At 42.5% G+C, this 20,591-nt stretch overlaps 1 protein-coding gene across 3 annotated transcripts in view; it reads left to right on the top strand.

Moving 5' to 3' along the window:
* The first annotated feature begins 3,875 nt into the window (after nt 1-3,875).
* The window catches only part of med14 (mediator complex subunit 14), a 68,828-nt gene continuing 52,112 nt past the window's right edge, over nt 3,876-20,591 (top strand). Inside the window, exons 1-6 of one of the 3 annotated variants that reach the window (XM_086006652.1) lie at nt 3,876-4,039; nt 9,630-9,656; nt 11,611-11,716; nt 14,674-14,847; nt 15,675-15,804; nt 19,568-19,696. In XM_086006652.1, the coding sequence (XP_085862778.1) occupies nt 3,876-4,039; nt 9,630-9,656; nt 11,611-11,716; nt 14,674-14,847; nt 15,675-15,804; nt 19,568-19,696 (730 nt within the window). Of the gene's footprint in view, nt 4,040-5,478; nt 5,887-9,629; nt 9,657-11,610; nt 11,717-14,673; nt 14,848-15,674; nt 15,805-19,567; nt 19,697-20,591 lie in introns of those variants that run through there. The other 2 variants (XM_086006653.1, XM_086006651.1) reach the window with 2 other exon arrangements.

The raw sequence follows: 20,591 nt of genomic DNA, 5'->3' as shown, positions 1-20,591 counted from the left end.
TCTCCCCTCCCTCCTCCCCTCCCTTCCCTTCCTCCCCTCCCTTCCTCCCCCCCTCCCTTCCCTCCCCTCCTCCCCCCTTCCCTCCCCTCCTCCCCCCCCCTCCCTCCTCCCTCCCTTCCTCCTCCCCTCCCCTCCCTCCTCCTCCCCTCCCCTCCCTTCCTCCTCCCCTCCCCTCTCCTCCCCTCCCTTCCCCTCCCCCTCCCCTCCCTTCCTTCTCCCCTCCCTCCTCCCCTCCCTTCCCCCCTCCCTCCTCCCCTCCCTTCCCCCCTCCCTCCTCCCCTCCCTTCCCCTCCCCCTCCCCTCCCTTCCTTCCCCTCCCCCTCCCCTCCCCTCCCCCTCCCCTCCCTTCCCCTCCCCCTCCCCTCCCTTCCCCTCCCCCTCCCCTCCCTTCCCCTCCCCTCCCTTCCTTCCCCTCCCCCTCCCCTCCCTTCCTTCCCCTCCCCCTCCCCTCCCTTCCTTCCCCTCCCCTCCCTTCCTTCCCCTCCCCCTCCCTTCCTTCTCCCCTCCCTCCTCCCCTCCCTTCCTTCTCCCCTCCCTCCTCCCCTCCCTTCCTTCTCCCCTCCCTCCTCCCTCCTCCCCTCCCTTCCTTCTCCCCTCCCTCCTCCCCTCCCTTCCTTCTCCCCTCCCTCCTCCCCTCCCTTCCTTCTCCCCTCCCTTCTCCCCTCCCTTCCTTCTCCCCTCCCTTCTCCCCCTTCCCCTCCCTTCTCCCCTCCCTTCCTTCTCCCCTCCCTTCTCCCCCTTCCCCTCCCTTCTCCCCTCCCTTCCCTTCTCCCCTCCCCTCCCTTCTCCCCTCCCCTCCCTTCTCCTCTCCTCCCTTCTCCTCTCCTCCCTTCTCCTCCCCTCCCTTCCTCCTCCCTCCTCCCTCCTCCCCTAGGGACCAGATATCTGAATCAAACACTAGCAGTCTCTGGTGTTATTTAGTTGATTTATACAAGACATTGTTGATTATTCAAATCAGAATTTGGAGACGCCAGTACAGTTAATCAATGGATTAAATAATTTTTAAAAATCTAGAAACAGTCTATGATTCAACTGTGTGAGCAAGCTGTTACCACCTGCTCTAACTCTCAATGGAAATCAAAAAGTGTCTGTGTTGGTCTCCCCAGGCACTTCTGCGGTTATGGTTCTGCACAAACCAAATGCCATTTGTTCGTCACCTTAACTAGCAATTTATTCAACTGCTCATCCCTAGTTAAATTCAATTTGCTAACATTTAATCCAAGCTTGCATGTCCACATGCAGTACTTCAGGAAATCCTCAACAATGCATCCCACAACTCTAAGGACTCGTCACAGATATCTTACACTTGTTCTGTATCTATGGCATATTGTTGAGACCCCAATTTTACTGCAGGTTTCTAGTTTTGCTGAGTCATTCTCAACAATGATGCTATTCCCCACATACTGAGCTCAGCAATGTGTAAAACAACAACAACAGCTTGCATTTATATAATGCCTTTAAGATACTAAAACGTCCCAAGGCGTTTCTCAGGAATGTTATCAGGCAAAATTTGACACCGAGGCACATAAAGAGATATTAGGACAAGTGATCAAAAGCTTGGTCAAAGAGGTAGGTTTTAAGGAGCATCTTAGAGGACGAGAGGGAGGTAGACAGGTTTAGGGAGGGCCTAGGCAGCTGAAGGCACTGCCGCTAATGGTGGGGCAATGGAAATCAGGGAAGCACAAGAGGCCAGAATTGGAGAAGCGCAGATATCTTGAAAGGTTGTAGGGCTGGAGGAAATTACAGAGACGGGGGGGAGCGAGGCACTGGAGGGATTTGAACACAAGGATGAGAATTTTAAATCTGAGGCATTGCCGGACCGGGAGCCAAAGTAGCTCCAGAAGCACAGGAGCGATAGGCGAGCTAGGATACGGGCAGGTGATAAGAAGTTTATGGAGGGTGTAATGTGGGAGGCCGGCCAAGAGAGCATTGGAATATTCGAGTCTGGAGATAACAAAAGCATAGATGAGGGTTTCAGCAGCAGATGGGCTGAGACAGGAGCAGGGATAGGCAATATTAACAAGGTGGTACAGGTAGACTATCCTTTATCCGCACTTCCGAAAACCGGAAGTTTTTTCATGGAGCGTAAATTGTGCGCACGACATGACCCGAGTGGCGCAAAACATGACCCGACGCGGCCGATGCTTGACCCACGCAGGTGTGAGGCGTCAGTTGTGTCTCAGCGCTGTCACACGTGCGCCTGCTGCTCTCTTTGATATTTGTTGGTTTTTTGCGATTTGTGAAAATGCTAAAAAGAGCTGCAGATACCCCTATGGGTAACAGTGAGAAGCAGAGAAGGAAGCATCTCTCATTATCGATATCGCAGAAAGTGGAGTTATTGCAGAAGCTTGATCGTGGTGTGTCTGTGCGATGTCTTACTGAAGAATATGGTGTGGGAACTACCACCATATATGACTTAAAGAAACAGAAAGACAAGTTGTTGAAGTTTTACACTGACAGTGATGACCATAAACTAATGAAAAGTAGGAAAACATTGCATAGGGCAAAAAATGAAGATCTTGACCGTGTGCTGATTGAGTGGATTCGACAACGAAGAGGTGAACGTGTGCCACTGACTGGTTGGATGGTCATGAAACAAGCTAGAATATACCATGAAGAACTGAACATTGAAGTTGAGTGTGAATATTCAGAAGGTTGGCTGCATAAATTTAAGAAGCGTCATGGTATAAAATATCTGAAAATCTGTGGTGAAAAAACTTCTGCTGATCATGAAGCAGCTGAAAGTTACATAAACGAATTTGCCAAAATAATATCTGAAGAAAACCTCAGTCCTGAACAAATTTACAATGTTGATGAAACAGCTCTGTTCTGGCGCTACGTTCCTAGAAAAACATTAGCAACGGCTGATGAGTGTGCACCAGCAGGTTTCAAGGACGCTAAGGACAGGTTGACTGTTCTTGGGTGTGCCAATGCTGCAGGCACACACAAGTTAAAGTTGGTAGTGATTGGAAAAAGCCAACATCCGAGATGTTTGAAAGGTGTATGCAATTTACCTGTGCATTATTATGCAAGCAAGAAAGCATGGGTAACCAGAGGAATATTTTCTCACTGGTTCAATAACCACTTCGTACCAGCGACACAAGCTCATTGCAGGCAAGTTGGACTGGAAGAAAACTGCAAAATTTTATTGTTCCTGGACAACTGCTCCGCACATCCCCCTCCTGAACTTCTTGTGAAAAGTTATGTTTTCGGCATTAACTTTCCCCCTAATGTGACATCTTTAATACAGCCTTGTGACCAAGGAATTTTACGCTCCATGAAGAGCAAGTATAAAGACGTTTTTTTGAACTCTATGCTTGATGCAATCAACAGAGGCATAGGAATCCAAAGCTTCCTGAAAGAATTCAATGCTAAGGATGCCATTTACACAGTTGCTAATGCTTGGAACGATGTTGACAAACCAACATTAATAAATGCTTGGCACAGACTTTGGCCTTCAACGATGTTTCATGAAGATGGACCTGCAGATGAAGATTTTGAAGGATTTCCTGTCAGTCAGGAGAAGATGATGATATCAAACCTCCTTACTTACGCCAAAGGTTTATCATCCGAAAGTGTAAATAAGTTAGAGGAAGCTGACATCGAAGAAGTGCTGAACATTGACAATGATGCACCTGTTGTGCATTCGTTGAGTGATGGGGAAATTGCTGAAATGGTGTTAAATAAAGACAAGCATGAGGATAGTAGTGATGATGATGATGATGACATTGTGAACACAGGTGAAAAAATCCCCATAGACGATATGGTGACACTGTGTGATCAGTTAATTGCTGGCCTTGAACAACGTGCATTTATCAGTGAGCAAGAGATTATGCAAGTTTACTCAATTAAAGAGACTGCTTAGACAGAAACCAATGTTAATGAGACAGATGACACTGGAAGAAATCTTTAAAAAGGCCGTCTGTCGTAGTGCTGCTTCATCACTTGAGAATCCTGTTCCTGGCCCATCTACAGATGTCCGACTCCAACCTGATGACAACACTGATGTACCCTCTTCTCCAAGATCCTCAAGCCAGATGTAATGTACCTTTACTGCATGTATATGTACAGGTATTTAGCTTAGTTTGTACCTGTATATGTTTGAAGTTTTACTGAATGTTTTCCTTGCAAATAAACTGTACTAGAGTATTTATCCCTGTAATACTATTTATAGTCTTTATTTATCCCACTCAGTGTGAATATTCATAAGGTTCGCTGCAGAAATATTAATGTGGTGGCTTACGGGGTGCTGCCCCGTAATACCTTCTGAAATCCGAAATTTTCCGAAATCCGAAACACAGCTGGTCCCAAGGTTTTCGGATAAGGGATAGTCTACCTGTAGTAGGCGGTCTTGGTGATGGAGCAGATATGGGGTTGGAAACTCAGCTCATGGTCAAATAGGACACCGAGGTTGTGGACAGTCCAGTTCAGCCTCAGACAGTGGCCAGGGAGGGGCAATCGAGTCGGTAGCCATGGAAAGGAGTACGTGGTGGGGAAATCGAAGAAAATGGCTTTGGTCTTCCTAATATTTAACTGGAGGAAATTTCTGATCATCTAGTACTGGATGTTGGACAAACAGCGTGATAAATCAAAGGTAGCGAAGGGGTCGAGAGAGGTAATGGTGAGGTAGAGTTGGGTGTCGTCAGTGTACAATTAGAATTTGACATATTTTCAGATTATGTCCTTGAGGGGCAGCATGTAGATGAGAAATAGGAGGGGGCAAGGATAGATCCTTGGGGGACTCCAGAGGTAACGGTGTGGGAAGTGGGAAGTGGGAAGTTAAGCCATTGCAGGAGATTCTCTGGCTCTGACTGGACAGGTAAGAATGGAACCAGACGAGTGCAGTCCCACCCAGCTGGACAATGGAGAGGAGGCATTGGAGGAGAATGGTGTGGTCAACCAATTCAAAGGCTGCAGACAATTCGAGAAGGATGAGGGAGGGTAGTGTACCACAGTCACATAGGATATCATTAGTGACTTTGATAAGGGCCGATTCAGTGCCGTGGCAAAGGCAGAAACCTAATTGGAGAGGTTCAAACATAGAATTGGGAGGCAACAGCAAGTTCAAGGAATTTGGAGAGGAATCGGAGGTTGTTGACAGGGTGGCAGTTTGCAAGGACAGAAGAATCAAGGGTGGGTGTTTTGACTGGCGGTTGCTCTATCTGGAGTGTTTTTATCCAGGGGAGGTTTACAATGTAGTTATTTGCTTTCACCTGAAAATGAGAAGTGAAAGGGAAAAAACATGTAAAGAGGAAGCCTACCAATTTAAAAAAAACGAATGTATAATGTTCTGTTTGCAAGTTATTTACATATTTGTTGTGTTAGCAATAAAACCTTATGATTTTACATGTTTTTTTTTTTTAAAGTCATTTTTAGTATACCTGAAGACCTACTTTTAACCCTCCTAAGGTGCTGGTCTGGGAGATGCTGAGGGAAGCTCAGCAGCAGCTGTTGTGTTTACTCGGTGCTCCCCAGAGTTTCCTTCCGGGTCACCGCTCGCATTTACTTCCCGATTGCTGGCAATATGGCGGGCACTGTTCAACAGTAGCAGCGTCTGTTCAACCGGTGTAAAAGAGGCAAACCGCTGGCGGGGAGGGAAACAAAAAAAAAATCAACGCGGCCCGCCGCTATGGAGCGAGAGCAGCCCTTCCGCTAGCCGCCGGTGAACGGACCAAGTTTCGCGGCTCTGTCAGGGGGGGTTTGTGCTGCCATCCAAAAAATGGCCCCGGTTCAGGTGGAGAGCTCGCAGCTGGTGTCTGCGGGCGGCCCGACCTCTGCCCCGGCCGCTGCTGCAGCCGTGGCCGCGAGCCCTGGCGTCCGCCTCAGCATGCTGATCGACTTCCTGCTGCAGAGGACCTACCATGAGATCACGGTGCTGGCCGACCTGTAAGTAGGAATCTGAACCCGGGGAAGTCCAGCGCCCTGAATGAGTTACCTCCTCGCGCTCGCCCTCACCGTTCTTGCCCACTTTTTAACACTCGCTTTAATGATTATTTTATATTAGAAAGCAGTTTTAACATGTAACTATGCCTTTTTATATTCACGTACGGATACTGTGGATTCTTGATTTCTGGTACCCAACAGCACTGTTCAGCATCTCTTGCAGCCTCAGTCGGTTTGCTGTAGTTAGGTGCGCAGACTAGAATATCTCTCAGCTGTAAACTTTTGAAATTCAGCAGTATCTTTGCACTACGTAATATTGTTACATTTGGTTAGTTAAAAACATTACTTGGTTCTTAAAATAATGGGAATTAGCGAGTAAAATACTACTTTCCAAATTTAGCTTCAGACTTCCAAAAGCAGCTTTCCCTTGTCTTCGGGCCACTCTTTGCTGGGATATGATTCCACATGGCCTAGTTGCTTGCCAAAGTGGATATGCACGTGAGTTTTAGCATGCTATTCGATTGCGGGGAAATACAGCTAAGCGTAGCCCCACTCTCACCTGGCGGCAGCAGCACTTACTTGAAAGCACCCAGGAATTTTCTACTAATCTAACAACAACTTGTATTTATATAGCGCCTCTAACGTAGTAAAACATCCCAAGGCGCTGCACAGGCAGGAATGCTCATTTGGCTGAGATTAGCTATTTCAGTAGAGGCTGTGGATAAACCGGAGATCTTCCTTGTCTACTAATGGCTGAGCAATTGGGGGAATTCCTGAGTTATTTGCTATATTTGCAGGATATGATTTTTACAGAAATGCCCTCCTACTTTACGTAGTGTAAATTTTGCGCTTTATCTGATCCCTTACTAGGAGCTAATTTAAGTTGTGTTTGTGACTTAGCAATACTATATGGATGTAGATCAGGGGTATTGTAATGATCGATTGTACTTGCAGCAGGTTGTGCAGATCACACACCACTTGTTTAAATTCAGTTTGCATTAATGTAAAATGTGTCATCTAACTGGCTTACTGCAAAGCTTATGTGCTGGTTGAACAGTATTGTGATGTTTATGTCTGTATTAATACTATATTCACAGGGCCCTAACTCTGAGGTTGCTCACTGTTGTTAGTATGCATCGTACTCTCCAATTTTATCTGAATGTTATCATTAAAAATATCCTGGGGCAAGTGAATTTTCTGTTGTAACCTGTGTTGTCTTGTGTCCCTCATTTGTAGAGCATCAACCATTAGACAGTAACGGAATATTTTTCTTTAAAAAAATTGTATCCTCTGGATGGATGCCAATAAATCCTTTAAATTGAAAAATTGAAGGCATACTGCTCCTTTTAATATACCTATAACAAAATTACATTGCTGGATTAAACAACATCCTTAAGAAAGACAGTAATACAAAGATATTAGTGTCTGTCCAAACTCATTGAGCTTCATGGTTTTTTGTTTTCTTAAGTTCTTACAATGTAATATAGGCAGTGATTTGGTGTAAACCTATCACTACAATAGACTAAAGCAGTAAGTGTGTCCCTTGTACTCACGGCTGATGGTGTTAACAATGAAGGTTGTATAATATGTATGAGTGTTTTGCTAACTATGCAGGCCATTACGTTATGTACATTGTCTGTCGCAAGCCTCGCATAACCATGTTCCTGCAAGGTTCTCTTGTTGATCCCTCTGGCATTGCCAATCCTTCCTCCACACTGCCACTGCATTGTAACTCGAGGGTCTTCGCACCTCTCACTTCAGCACACCATTGCTGCCAGTCGGTCACCAAGATATCCCAAGAGTAAACGATTATGTTGTCCTGCTTCAAGTAAACCTGTAGTGTCTTTGTTATCTACCCTGCTTTCTTATCATCCATCAGTTCTCCATCAAACACCTGCTTCGGCAACTTGCTAACCGCATAGCCAGCCCATAGAGCTGGGCATTGATTATCGTATGTTTATACCTAAACTTGTTCTAATAAAAGTATCCAATAATTGTTACATAATAATGAAAGGAATAATTAATCAGTTATAATAGCTGAGGTTGATTTAAGGATGATGTAGCAGTGCAACATTCTGCAAAATCTTGAACACAGTTCATCAAGAACTGGTATAAAGGATTCACATTTATAATACATTTTCAGCTTGTATGCATTGAGAATAAATTGATCAGATAATTGATTTAAAAAAATTGTTTATTTTATTATGGTGTTAATGTCAGTAGCCTTCTGTAACAGACCCTTAAAGATCTGATGATGTCTGTACACAGTAAAGAATCTGCCATATTCTGAATTGGTAATGAAATTATTAACTGAATCAGCAATTTCAAACCCGCTAACTCTGGTGGGATTACTATTCTGCAAATCAGAAACTGATTGGAAAAGAAATGGAACATTTATTAATTATATATCTTGGCAATTCAATTAAAGTATCTATAAACTGAATATATATCCCAAAATAAATAAGACATGCTTGCTTTGTTTAATCCTGTAAAATGTGTTTACAGTTACAACACCTTTTAATGAATGTCAGTCATAAAATTATATTTAAAGACAAATTAAGTCTGTACTTGATATAAATGCTGTTTATTTAGATATGGAGTTTTAAGCATCTGGCTAGTATTTCACCCTTGAGCATTTTTAATAAGTTGACTTGCATTAAATAAAAGTAGAATGGGCAAAGTGCCTTATTCAAACAGAATTTTTTTACTGAAGATAAAGTGTGGCTTTGTGCAAATACTTATTACAATTTGAAAAATCTTAAATTAATACAGGACTATCAGATATGAGTGAGTTATGAAGTACTTAAATATTTGATATATGAGGGGTAGAGTCTAATATTATTGCTTACAAATAATTACTTTTCAGTTGCTTTTTTTCCACTTATTTGCAACTGACTGATCATATTCTATTATTTGGGACAGTCCAAAACTTAGTTAACCGGGGCTAAAAGTTTATGGTATTCTATTTTTTTTAAATTGTGAACCTTTTCTTGTGTTGTATTAGCTGGAATATGAAATGTGGACGTTTTTATTCATCTTGAGTATACCACATTAATTGGCAGATGTCAGTAATTTGCTTGGTTTGACATCTGGGATCCATATAAAATAAGTTTAAAGTCATTGAACTTGTTTAATATATTTTAATGTTGCATTGTGTACTTTTTGTCACTCGAGCGAGCTCGATCTTTTATATATTTCACTGATGAGCTTCTCGTGACATAAACATGGTATTGTTGCATCATGGTTCTTAGAGGACAAAGTATTCCATCACAAAATAAAATTCCATTCATGACCAGTCTAAATAGTCACTATCTGTGACTTTGTTCTCAGAAATAGATCTTTGATACAAGATGTGATTGTTTGTCACTTAGTTGTAGGCAATAGAAGTTGAAAATGTTTTAGGGAAACATTTGTATGAGAGGTCTCCACGTGATTCAGCCATTATGCCATGTCCTCTGGAACTCTCTTCCAAAACCACTAAATCTTTGGAAAGCTTCCTAAAAACCTATATCTTCAACTTTGTCTTTGGATACCTCTCTAAAATGTCTTAACTTTTGATTGGTGACACCTTTTCCCCATGATCGAGTTCTCCTAAGATGTTCTTTTGCACAAGGAGTGCTACAAAAATGTGGTTTGGAAACTGTTACGAATAGACTGCATAGCTAAAATATAGTTTTCATCCATGGGAGTAAAACATTTGCAGAGCTTTCACTGGCATCAGTAAGTAACTGAGCTTTTTTTTTCAGGTTACCTCGAAAGACTGACATGGAACGGTAAGTGACTATTTTCTGCTTGCTCTTTTTACATCTTGCGTACATTTAGTGTATTTAAAAAAACAAAACTGCTTTTATATATTTTTTTAAAATCGAGACAGTGGACCATTTTAAAATTGCTACATTAGTTTAAATGATCTGGTTGCCAAGTGAAGTAGCCAGTTATAATTTTATTAATTGAGCTTATAATTTACTTGCAAATAACAAAAATACTGTCCTGATGTAGGACTAGTACTGTAGGGTACAAGCTACTGGATAGGAGGAAGTTAGCATTTAATTGGTCTGAGGTTCAGGCCTTAATATTGTTGTGCCAAGAATACTACACAAAGACTCTCCAGTGGATCAGTGAGTGAGTTCATTCAGTAAGTTGTTAAGCCATTCAGACCAAGATGGTCCCAGGTTAATTGGTGGTCTGCTGAGTTAGCTGATCTCAGCAGGGCTGGTAGTAGAAGAACTATAATTGGCTTCAGCATTCCTGGGTTAGGGAGGAGAAAATCCGGGTTCCTGTTTGCACCTTTGCTGCAATGGCAGATATGGAAATTGGGGAAAGACAGGAACTGGCTTGGGTGTGATTCCACCCTGCCCTTCCCTTGCTCAGATTGCCTGCCAATATTCAGTGTTGAGGTTCAAACATGAATAATGACGTTGCGTACTTGGGTGAGGTATTGGAGAGTACTGGCTATCCCATCAGGAAACAATGCCTTTAGGAGAGATGGGGGAATAATTGGCAGAGAAAATAACATGGTGAAACATCCACAGGATCTATTGAGTAAATTTAAATAAGATATCTACTTTTGCCCATTAGGTAGAGCTTTTTTTGATTGCAACTTCTAGTGGCAGAAATATTGTCCTGTAGCATTACAGTATTAGCTGAATTATTGGAGCCAGTCATAACTTATGTATGCTAAAAATCACAGTACTACATCCCTTTTTGGCCTCGTTCCCATATAATTAAGTTGGATCTCAAATGCAACAACGTTCTGAATGCATCCCTCCCTGGACCTGCTGGTGTAACTCGGTGCCTGTTCTCATGTCTATTTGCATTCAGACCCAGGTCCCACATATTTAAATTCCCCATCTGGATTGATGCCATTGCTGAACTGGCCCAGAATAACTACTGAAAATACATACACATTTGCTTTGTCATCCACCTATATGCACTTATTGATGTCAAATGTTTCCCTCCGATTAGTATGCTTGTTTTTTTTTCTGCAAAAGGCACCTGCTCAGTGATCTTTTTTCTGAGTAAGATTCTCTAAATAGAACTTAAGCATTTTTTCTTGCAATGTGGAGCCTTCTGGCAAGCCAATATTTGTTGCTCTAAGGTTATTGAGTCAACCATGCAGTATGCGACCTGAATTGCATGTAAGCCAGACTGCGTAGGGTGGTGGGACATGCGTGAGTCAGTTGGGTTTTTAATCCAACAGTTTTTGTGGTCATTTCCAGGTGCTAGCCCAAAACTTATTTGCCAGCTTCATTGAATTCAACTTCATGATTTGCCATGATGGGATTTGAACTTGTGACCTCTGGATTGCGAGTCCAGTACCATAACCACTAGGCTACTGTACCCATATCTCATTTTTGTGAATATATTTGCTTGGAAATATGGTGTACAAAATTAAGTGTATTTATTGGAATAGTTGATGATGGAATAGAATGCTGAGATGCTAATCTCGTATGTTTATGTGGGGAGGCACTGAGTGGTGGCTACCCAGCTCCCGACATAGAAGAGGAGTAATTACCAGCGTTACTGTTGATTGCCTTTTGGCAGTATTGCTTGAAGTATGGGAGCAAGTTACTTAACTGTCTTTTAATGTTGGAATTTAATGTACTTTTTAAAATAAAAAAAATTTGATGTGAGAATCCGTAAAGGGATAAGGCAAGTTAATTTTGTACTTGAATGAAAAACACTTCATTTTTGAAAAATTACAAGCATGTGTGCTTCCTTCCACAGGAAAATTGAAATTGTTCAGTTCGCTAGTCGAACACGTCAACTCTTTGTTCGTCTGCTAGCACTAGTAAAATGGGCAAGTAATGCAGGAAAGGTAGAAAAATGTGCGGTAAGGATGCTAAGACCTAACTATTTATTACTCTCTACACCTGTGCAAACAGCCATCTAGTATCAGAATTTTTTTAATAGTTATTTTCTTATGCCTGGCATTACCCAGGGTGTTTTTGTTCTGACTGGTTGTCTGACACATGTGGAAGTTCACCATCTCCAAATGCAGTTACTGAGAGGTCCACACAGAAGAGTATTTTTTGCGCAATATGAAGAGCACACTCCCCTAAAAGAAAGCTTGGGCACAAATTAACAACCAATACTTAGGGACCCCTAAGTTTTCATATAGGTAGTATTAAATGTAAACAATGCAGCTTGCCAGCACAGTGCTTTGCTAAGCTTCCAACTGAAAGACCATCCTAACCACTAGGGCATTAGCTTGCAGGACTCTCAAGCTGAGTGGGAAGAATCCTAACCCCCAGCGACAGGTCTACTGATTAGCAAGACATTGTCTGGGCAATTGTCTAAAGTGCCTTGGAGTTTCTAGGCTCAGATATTATCTGACAAAATGGGTTGACTTGCCTTCAAGCTTCAATCGCCACATGTGCCAATTTGTAGCCCCCTCAAATCCCAAGAGAAACCAGTTGCCTATCCTTCCTCACCCCCAAGAAGGACCTTTAGTTGGTCACTGATAAACTGACAATTGATAAGCACGGTTTAAGCCCTCGCTAAGCAGATATTGGGTACCAGGAGCTCCTCAAGTGTGACATCGTGAGCAACAGAGCTCACATTTTATTTGAGGCTACAGCATTTCGGAAGGACCGACATGGGACAGCTTGCCATTTGTCACCAACCTCACATTTATATAGCACCTTTCACAGCCTCCGGACATCCCAAAGCCAATGAAGTACTTTTGAAATGTAGTCACTGTTGTAATGTAGGAAACGTGGCAGGTGATTTGCACGCAGTAAAGTACCACAAACAGCGATGTGATAATGAGCAGATAATCTGCTTTAGTGATGTTAATTGAGGGATAAATATTGGCCAGGACACTGGGCATAACTCCCCTGCTCTTCTTTGAAATAGTGCCATGGGATCTTTTACTGAGATAGCCGACGGGGCCTCGATTAAATGTCTCATCTGAAAGACGGCACCTCCGACAGTGCAGCACTCCCTCAGTACTGCACTGGAGTGTCAGCCTAGAATTTTGTGATCAAGTCTCTGGAGTGGGTCTTGAACCCACAACCTTCTGACTCAGAGGCGAGAGTGCTACCAACTGAGCCATGGCTGACAATACAAGTGCAAATCCAATGATGTGTATCAGGCTTGTTGTTACTAAATATTTAATCCGGGTCCTTGTGCGCATCTTTGGCAAACAATGTGCCTGCTGTGAGCCTGACTCTCTTCCAGGGTATTTAGTGACGGGTTGATTCAGGCCTCCCTCCCTGCAACAATTTCCTATTTGTGTTTTCAGTTCACCTGATAACTTGGTCCTGGATCTAACAGCACATGGATGAATGGAGGTTTTCTGTTGTATGCATAGAGTTTAAAACCGTTGAGAAATGTTTGGACATATATTTTGTATGTCATAAGCTTAACCTCCATTGGAATTCTGGTCTTTCTTGAATAACAGCCAAGTGGCCATTGCTGTTCTCCAAGTGGCCCCAAAGGACTATATCAACCTTGGGTTGACATGCACCAGGATCCAGTTGCTCTGAGTAAGCTTGGTTCAGCAGGTAGCTGTCTCACCTGAGTCTGGTTGTGGGTTCAAGCTCCAATCCAGGGCTTGAGCACATAATCTAGGCTGCAGTGTTGATAGAGTGCTGCATTGTCCAAGGTGCCATCATTCAGTTGAAACATTAAACCGATATTTAAGATTACATTGCACTTTGAAGAAAAGCAGAAAGTTCACCTTGTTTCGTGGAAAATATTTGTCCTTCAGCCAGCTTTACCAATAACAGATTCATTGATCATTCATCTCATTGCTGTTGTGGAACCTTGCTGTGCTCAATTTGGCTGTGACTTTTGCCTACATAGCAATGACAGCACATCAAAAGTAATTAATCCATGTGAATTAACAGCACTTCTCTGAGAGACATAATAAGGTGTTACACAAATATAAGCCTGTCCTTTTTTCCCCCTGATTGAGAAGACAGTTTGAGCCCTATTCCCTTGTCCTCCAGTAGTACTCTATAACCAGCCAGAAGAAGATGTGTGAAGAGAAGTTTGGGTGACTGGGTCGCCAATTATTTTTGCTCCTATGGGAAATGATTGCCTCATCATGTGCAGAGTTCCAGATGCCAAGTTTCTGACAGTTTTTTTAATTGATGTCTTTGTTAGGCTATTGTCTGCTGTAAAAAGAATTTTGGCAAAATAAACACACATTCTACAAACTATTGTTGATTGGGTTTACGTGTTTAGTCTATAGCAGAAAGTTTGAACACGTAAGACTTGGATGCTTTCGATATCCAAATGAGTTGTCCTCTAAATTTGGGGGTGGGGGGAAATGAAGGGTAAAAAAGTTACTGGGACACTGTGCCATTCACGAATTTGTGTTTATGTATTGCCCAATATCCCTGATGTTAGCATTTACCAAGTGATGCTTTGGTTCTGGTAACAACATAACACGAGGTGGCAAAACGTGTCCTTCAACCCTGTCTTCCGAGAACCAAAGCATCAGTGTTAGCTGCAGTGATATTGGCGAATACACACACATGCACGAGTGGACGGTATCTTGATGACTCTTCCACCCTTCATCTCTCAAGTTTAGATGACAAGCAACTGATTTGGATATCAAAATAATTCCAGTTTCACACTATTTAAATTTCTTGCATTAGACGAATTAGGTAAACCCAATTAATTGGGCCCCTGAGTGACTTTAGCCATCACTGGATTCAAAAGGCACTAACCTTGAGAGCAGCTCCTTATTTCAGTTTTGTTGATATTCATAATGTTGTTTTGCAGTTTCATTGCACTGTGCACATTGTCATTAATTCTTCTTCTGTTTTTTATATATAGATGATATCAAATTTCTTGGATCAGCAGGCATTCATCTTTGTGGACACTGCTGATCGAATGGCATCATTAGCCAGAGATGCTTTGGTTCATGCTCGACTGCCAAGCTTTGCGATTCCATTTGCTATTGATGTTCTAACTACGGGGTCATACCCTCGCCTGCCCACTTGTATCCGGGTGAGCCACTGGCCTAAGCTCTTAAGAACAGAAGTTATGTTTTATTTATTATAGTGAAGTCCTTTGTGTTGTAACTCCTATTTAATAGAAAATCAGGAATCAAAATAATCAGCCAATTATTTGTTTTGTATGGTTTTTCTAGTTGATAGTAACTTTTAGCGGTTAAGGTTATTCTTACTTGGGCAGTATGTATTGACTTAACTTCAGAATAATGAAGGGTTTTAATAAACTGAAAAGAGAGAAACTATTTTCAGTGGTCAGTGAATTGGTAACGGAGGGCTTAAATTTAAGATCATCACCAAAAGAATGATGGTTAGGATTTTTTTTTTTAAACAGTTCGGACATGAAATGCCCTACCAGAAACATTGGCGAAAGCAGAATCCGTATTAATAGATTTTAAAAGGGAAGTGACTAAATAGTTGAAAAAGAAAAAGAGTGTATGGGAACAGGACAGGGGAATGGACTGAAGTGGAAGGCACTGTGCAATGAAATTCTATGATCTTGGCAGACTTATATTTAAGTAAAACCTATCTTTTTGCAGAACTAACCTATTTAGTAAAGTTAATGGGTAATGCATATGTTGGCTGAATTAATGTATGGTTATTTCACATGGATGTATGCAGAGAAACATTTTATGCCATCCTGTTAACTTACTTTGTTTAAAATAATGATTATAATTATGTGTCCAAATTTTATTCGCATATACAACATATATACAACTGATTTTTAGAATTTATATTGAGCTTAAGCTGTAACAGCTAGAATGTGGCTTCTAATTAAATTATGATCTGCATTTCTGACAGTTTTATTGCTCAAATTGCCAACAGGATAAAATCATTCCTCCAAATCCAATAACAAAAAGTGAGAAACAATCCACACTTCATCAGCTCAATCAGATTCTGAGACACCGACTAGTGACAACAGACCTGCCTCCACAGCTGGCAAATCTTACTGTCGGTAAGAATCTTGTACAGCTTGGTATTAATTATGAGGTATTAGTGCAGAAGAGCCTCTGCTGTGGGCACCCAAAGGTGTCAATCTTTAAGTCTTTAAACATTTATAAAGTTTTGCCTTGTGTTAATGCTACTGCCATTGAAGGCTTCTCAGTAAACTGGAAAAAAATGTTTTCTAATCTTTCTGTGTGGGGATGCTCTGAAAATATCAGCACAGTCCAGCAGCCCTGCTGCAAATAATTGACAGATTTCCATGGACCCCTGACCTAACTTCAGAAATACTGTGTCACCTACCTAAAGGGAAACAACTTCTCTACCACCTCTTTCAACCTCTGTGTTGTCAGATTACTTGTCCAGCATTCAGTCCTGATGAGCCACAGTTTCCTCCAGTTAAACATTGGGAAGACTGAAGCCATTGGCCCCGATTTTCGGCTTGTGTGGGGAATGGTCGGATTTCCCCGAATGTGGGGTTTCTGACACACATAAAAAAGTGTCAGCCAGCTCCACGCAATTTTCCCTCAAGTGGCCAATTAATTCCCAGCATGTGGGAAGCCTTGCTAATTGTCCAATTCGAGTCAGAAATCCCCACACTATGATGTCATCATTCGTGGTGCTTTCAAAGTGTCCAGCAAGCTTCTCCACCTCTGCAGGCTTCTCAACCACCCTTGCACAATGGCAGAGGAACCTGCACCAGCTGCTGTCAGCGGCAGAGGCCGAGCTGCCTTCAAATTCGACGAGGCTTCACTGCAGGGTCCTCTTCCCTAGGTCAGGGAGGAAGAGGCCTCCCACTGAGACCATGGATGCAGGTGTCAGCAGATGCCAACTCGCTGGGAGTCACCAGAAGAACCTTGGCATTACATCTCTATCTCCTTCCTTTACTCCCCCACAGTACCATCCAGAGCCCCCGTCCTCACTGTGGAGGAGGAAGAGGCTGTGCAGCCAGACTCCTCAGAGGAAGCTCCAACCTCTGAGGGCGCAGCATCAGCAGAAGTAAGCGCACCCAGCACCAGCTCAGACACTCACAACTTGGGGGGACCTTCGGGACATAGAGTAGTGTTGTCACCTGGTTGAGGGGCCCCTGAGTTAGGGTGGTGAAAGGGGCTTCCCAGGAGCTCGCACTGGAGAAGTGTGAGAGGCTCCAACTTTCTGCAGCTGCTCCTAAGGCTTCAAAAAGTTCCCCAAGCCTTGATCAACAAGGTCCTGCGGCCTGCAAATGCTGCCTATTTAAATCTCTTCAGCCCTCAGCGACCTGCTGCTGCAAGCAAGCAAGCCAGCTGTTTTCACGCCAGCTCTCAGCAGCGGGGTTCCCGCAGGCGGGTTTCAGGTGGGGAAAGCCCCAAAGTCGCAACGGCACGGGAAAATCCACTTCAACAAACAGATAATTGCTTGTTAGTGCTCCAACGACCAGTCCCGCCAGCAGCGGCCGGGACTGAAGCGGGGCGCGCGGAAACGGCAGTCCGAAAGTCGGACAGGGTGGGGAATCAGGCGGGGGGTGGGGGGGGGTCCCGACCCGCTTTTTTGCCGATTTTTGGCCCCCGGCCGCATGAAAAGCCGCCCGACAGCAGCCAGAAAATCGGGGCTATTGTCTTCAGACTCCATACCCTTGCCCACCCCCTTCCCTGGCTATTGTCTCAAGTTGAAGCCAACTGTTCACAATATTGGGACCCTATTTGACCCCAGGTTGAGCTTCTGAGCCCATATCCTTTCCATCACAAAAGCTGCCTGCTTCCACCTCTAACAGCACCCATTTCCACCCCTGCATCAGCCAATCTGTTGCTGAAAACCTCGTCCATGCCTTTGTCACTTCCAGATGTGACTATTGCAATGTTCTCCTGACCAGCCTCCCACCCTCCATAATATTAACTCATCCAAAACTCTGCCACCTGTATCCTAACTTGCACCAAGTCCTTCTTACCCAGTCACCGCTGAGCTCGCTGATCTACATTGGCACCCGGTCCTCCAATGCTCCAATTTAAAATTCTCTTTCTCGTGAGCAAATCCATTCATGACTTGCCCTCCCCATCTTTGTAACCTCTTCCAAACCTATAACCCTCCAACTCTGACCTCTTGTGCATCTCCCACTCCCTTCGCTCCACTACTGGTGGCTATGTAATTATACTAGACTAGAACTTCAGTTTGGTCATGAAGATTAAATTGTCCTCCCTCCATGGTACTACATAAATGTTTAGCATTCACTATTAAAACATCAGCTGCCTGATGAAATGATAGAATTTTTCTACTTATGGAGGTAGAACACACTTGGATTTGTGAAGTGCTCCACTTAATGATCACTACTTAATGAATAAACAGATCACTACTGTGGTAGTGGCTCAGAGTGAGGACTGGCACAGAAGAATATTACCATCTGATTAAGGAGTAAGCTGCACGGATTTTTTTCTTTAGTATACCTTGCAAGCTTGTTTGTCCATTCCTGTGACATCAATAAAAGCTACATTATTTTGCTTGCATGGGTAAATCATGAGGCTGCTTTCACATTAAGAATGTAACAAAGAAACACGTGCTATTGAATTATATTGTTGGAAATGCTATGTGTAGAGTTTAAGCAAATGACACGTAAGTACCATGCACGCACAATTTATGCACTTAAACTTCACATTGCAACACCTGAAGTATTTAGTAATTGATTTTGGAAAATCTGGATAAGTATTTTTCAATCAGAACACTGTTTTGAAAAGCCTTTGCACAAAAATGTTGGAAAAATAAAATGATTTTAGTTTATTCAGTATTTGTTAACATTTTTGAAACATATTGGACTAGAAATTGCAGTTGGAGGCGTACTTCCGGAGTACGCCTCCGACCCGTGAAACATTTAAGAACTTGCGCCCAGGCTGCGGAGAGTTCTGCGTTTGGGCCTCCAGGTGGACGGCAGCGTAAAAGCCCATGGATTCCAGGGCCGCAGGCAGTTCAGAAGCATCCCATGGATCATGTGGGCCTGGTCCTCTAATCACAAAGGAGGATTCCATTGCAATCATTTACAAAGGGAATCCCCTAATGATATACAATGGAATCCCCAAAGAATTATACAATTCACAGAATTCTAATAATTATAAATGTACTGAATTGCAATTTTATTCATGAGTCCCTTCATTGCACCACCCTCAATAAAAATGTAATTTTTTGATGATATAGTTTTAAACATCTTAATCCGGGCCAATATTTGTATAAACTCATTTAAAGTGTGTGCATTATTTTGGATTTTTAATTGTTTTATTTAAGCATTATATATACCCTTGTGCTCATGAAAGCAGGCCCTATGCCTGCTTTTACCATTCGTAAGGGTTGTGTGGGCAATTGTTGGGCAAATAGCCCAACTCTGCATCAGCAAAACTGAGTTTCCATGCGGTTCAGATGATCTGTCAAGGCGTACCTTGACAGATCGCAAGTTCCGGATTTCACGCATGCGCATGCAGAAATCCGGAACTTCTGTGGCCTTTCAAATGGATTACAACGGTGTACTCTGAGAGTACGTCGTCACGGAGACTGCAATTTCAGCCCCAATACAAAGGGACAGAAAGGAATAATGAAGTTGTTACTGACCATGGGCATAGTGAATGACTTGGCAAGCATAAAACTGAAACCTTTTATATGAGGGTGTTTTTGATATGTTTGGATTTTGTCTCATGTATTTAATGGTTTTGATTTGAAGAAAGCTTCTATTTTTAAGCCATTAATGAGAGTTCAGTTCACATTGTATTAAGGTAGTAAAAGTTCTTCTAACTTTTAAAATTCTTGTCTTTTCTGTAAAGCCAATGGACGCGTGAAGTTTCGTGTTGAAGGTGAATTTGAAGCTACACTTACGGTGATGGGTGATGATCCTGAAATCCCCTGGCGGCTGCTCAAACTGGAAATACTAGTAGAAGATAAGGAAACTGGAGGTAATTTGTGGTCCAGTATGAGTCAAAATTATTCACTAGAACTAATCTATCAAGAATAGCTTTACACTAAAACAACAGTCTGGGATATCTCCACTCCCTGTCGATCAATCCTTTCACAGGAGTTTTTGTTTTTGTTGAAGGATGGCGCTTCTCCATTCCAATGAAATGAGACTTTTAGCTGTTACCTAACCAACATACCACTGCTTATGAAGCAATAAGCTTTGCACATAAACTAGTATAATTTACAAACCAATCACTGCGAATCATTCTTTGTTGGATGCACACATCTGCAGGAAAGCCTACTGGGCTGCACGTCAGCGGCTCACCTTTTGTGCTTTGGATTTTGTCAAACAAAAGTTAGTCATTTATTTTTTCTAGTTCATGCTGCCTTCAGTAATAAATCCAAAATTACTCTGGTAAACTATTGTTCTGCTTCTCTTCCAGTACCAGTATTTATATTATTTTTCAAAATTTATGTTTTAGTTATTGCCTTCACACAATTACTTCATTTTGTTGGGGATTCTCTACCAATTGCAAGATTTACAAATTGTCTTCATTTTAGTTAAACACTAAGCTCACACTGATTGGATGCTTGTTAACCACAATTGTTGTATGTTCATGTGATAGTCTGTAGGCTTACTGCAAAAAGTGAGTGGGCATTTGATTTTTATTCCTGAGGTTAAATGCTTTATTACTACTGTTAGACATCACATCTCATAGATTAGCTAAGAACTGACTACTTTTCAGGATATTTTTGAATATTAGCAACATTAGGACTTGAACCAAACCACAAGGATGTGAAGCACACCTGCATGTTTCTGAGCTCAAATCATTTAATAGCTTTAGCTTTTATTTCAGGTTGAGCTTTACTGTTGATGCAGATGTCTGCCTAGTA

The sequence above is a fragment of the Somniosus microcephalus genome, chromosome 14, assembly GCF_052327205.1.
Source record: "Somniosus microcephalus isolate GS21.2 chromosome 14, FLI_Smic_1.0, whole genome shotgun sequence".
NCBI classification, from domain to species: domain Eukaryota; kingdom Metazoa; phylum Chordata; class Chondrichthyes; order Squaliformes; family Somniosidae; genus Somniosus; species Somniosus microcephalus.
Note: the sequence above shows the minus strand (reverse complement) of the source record. Positions and strands in the feature narration are given on the sequence as shown.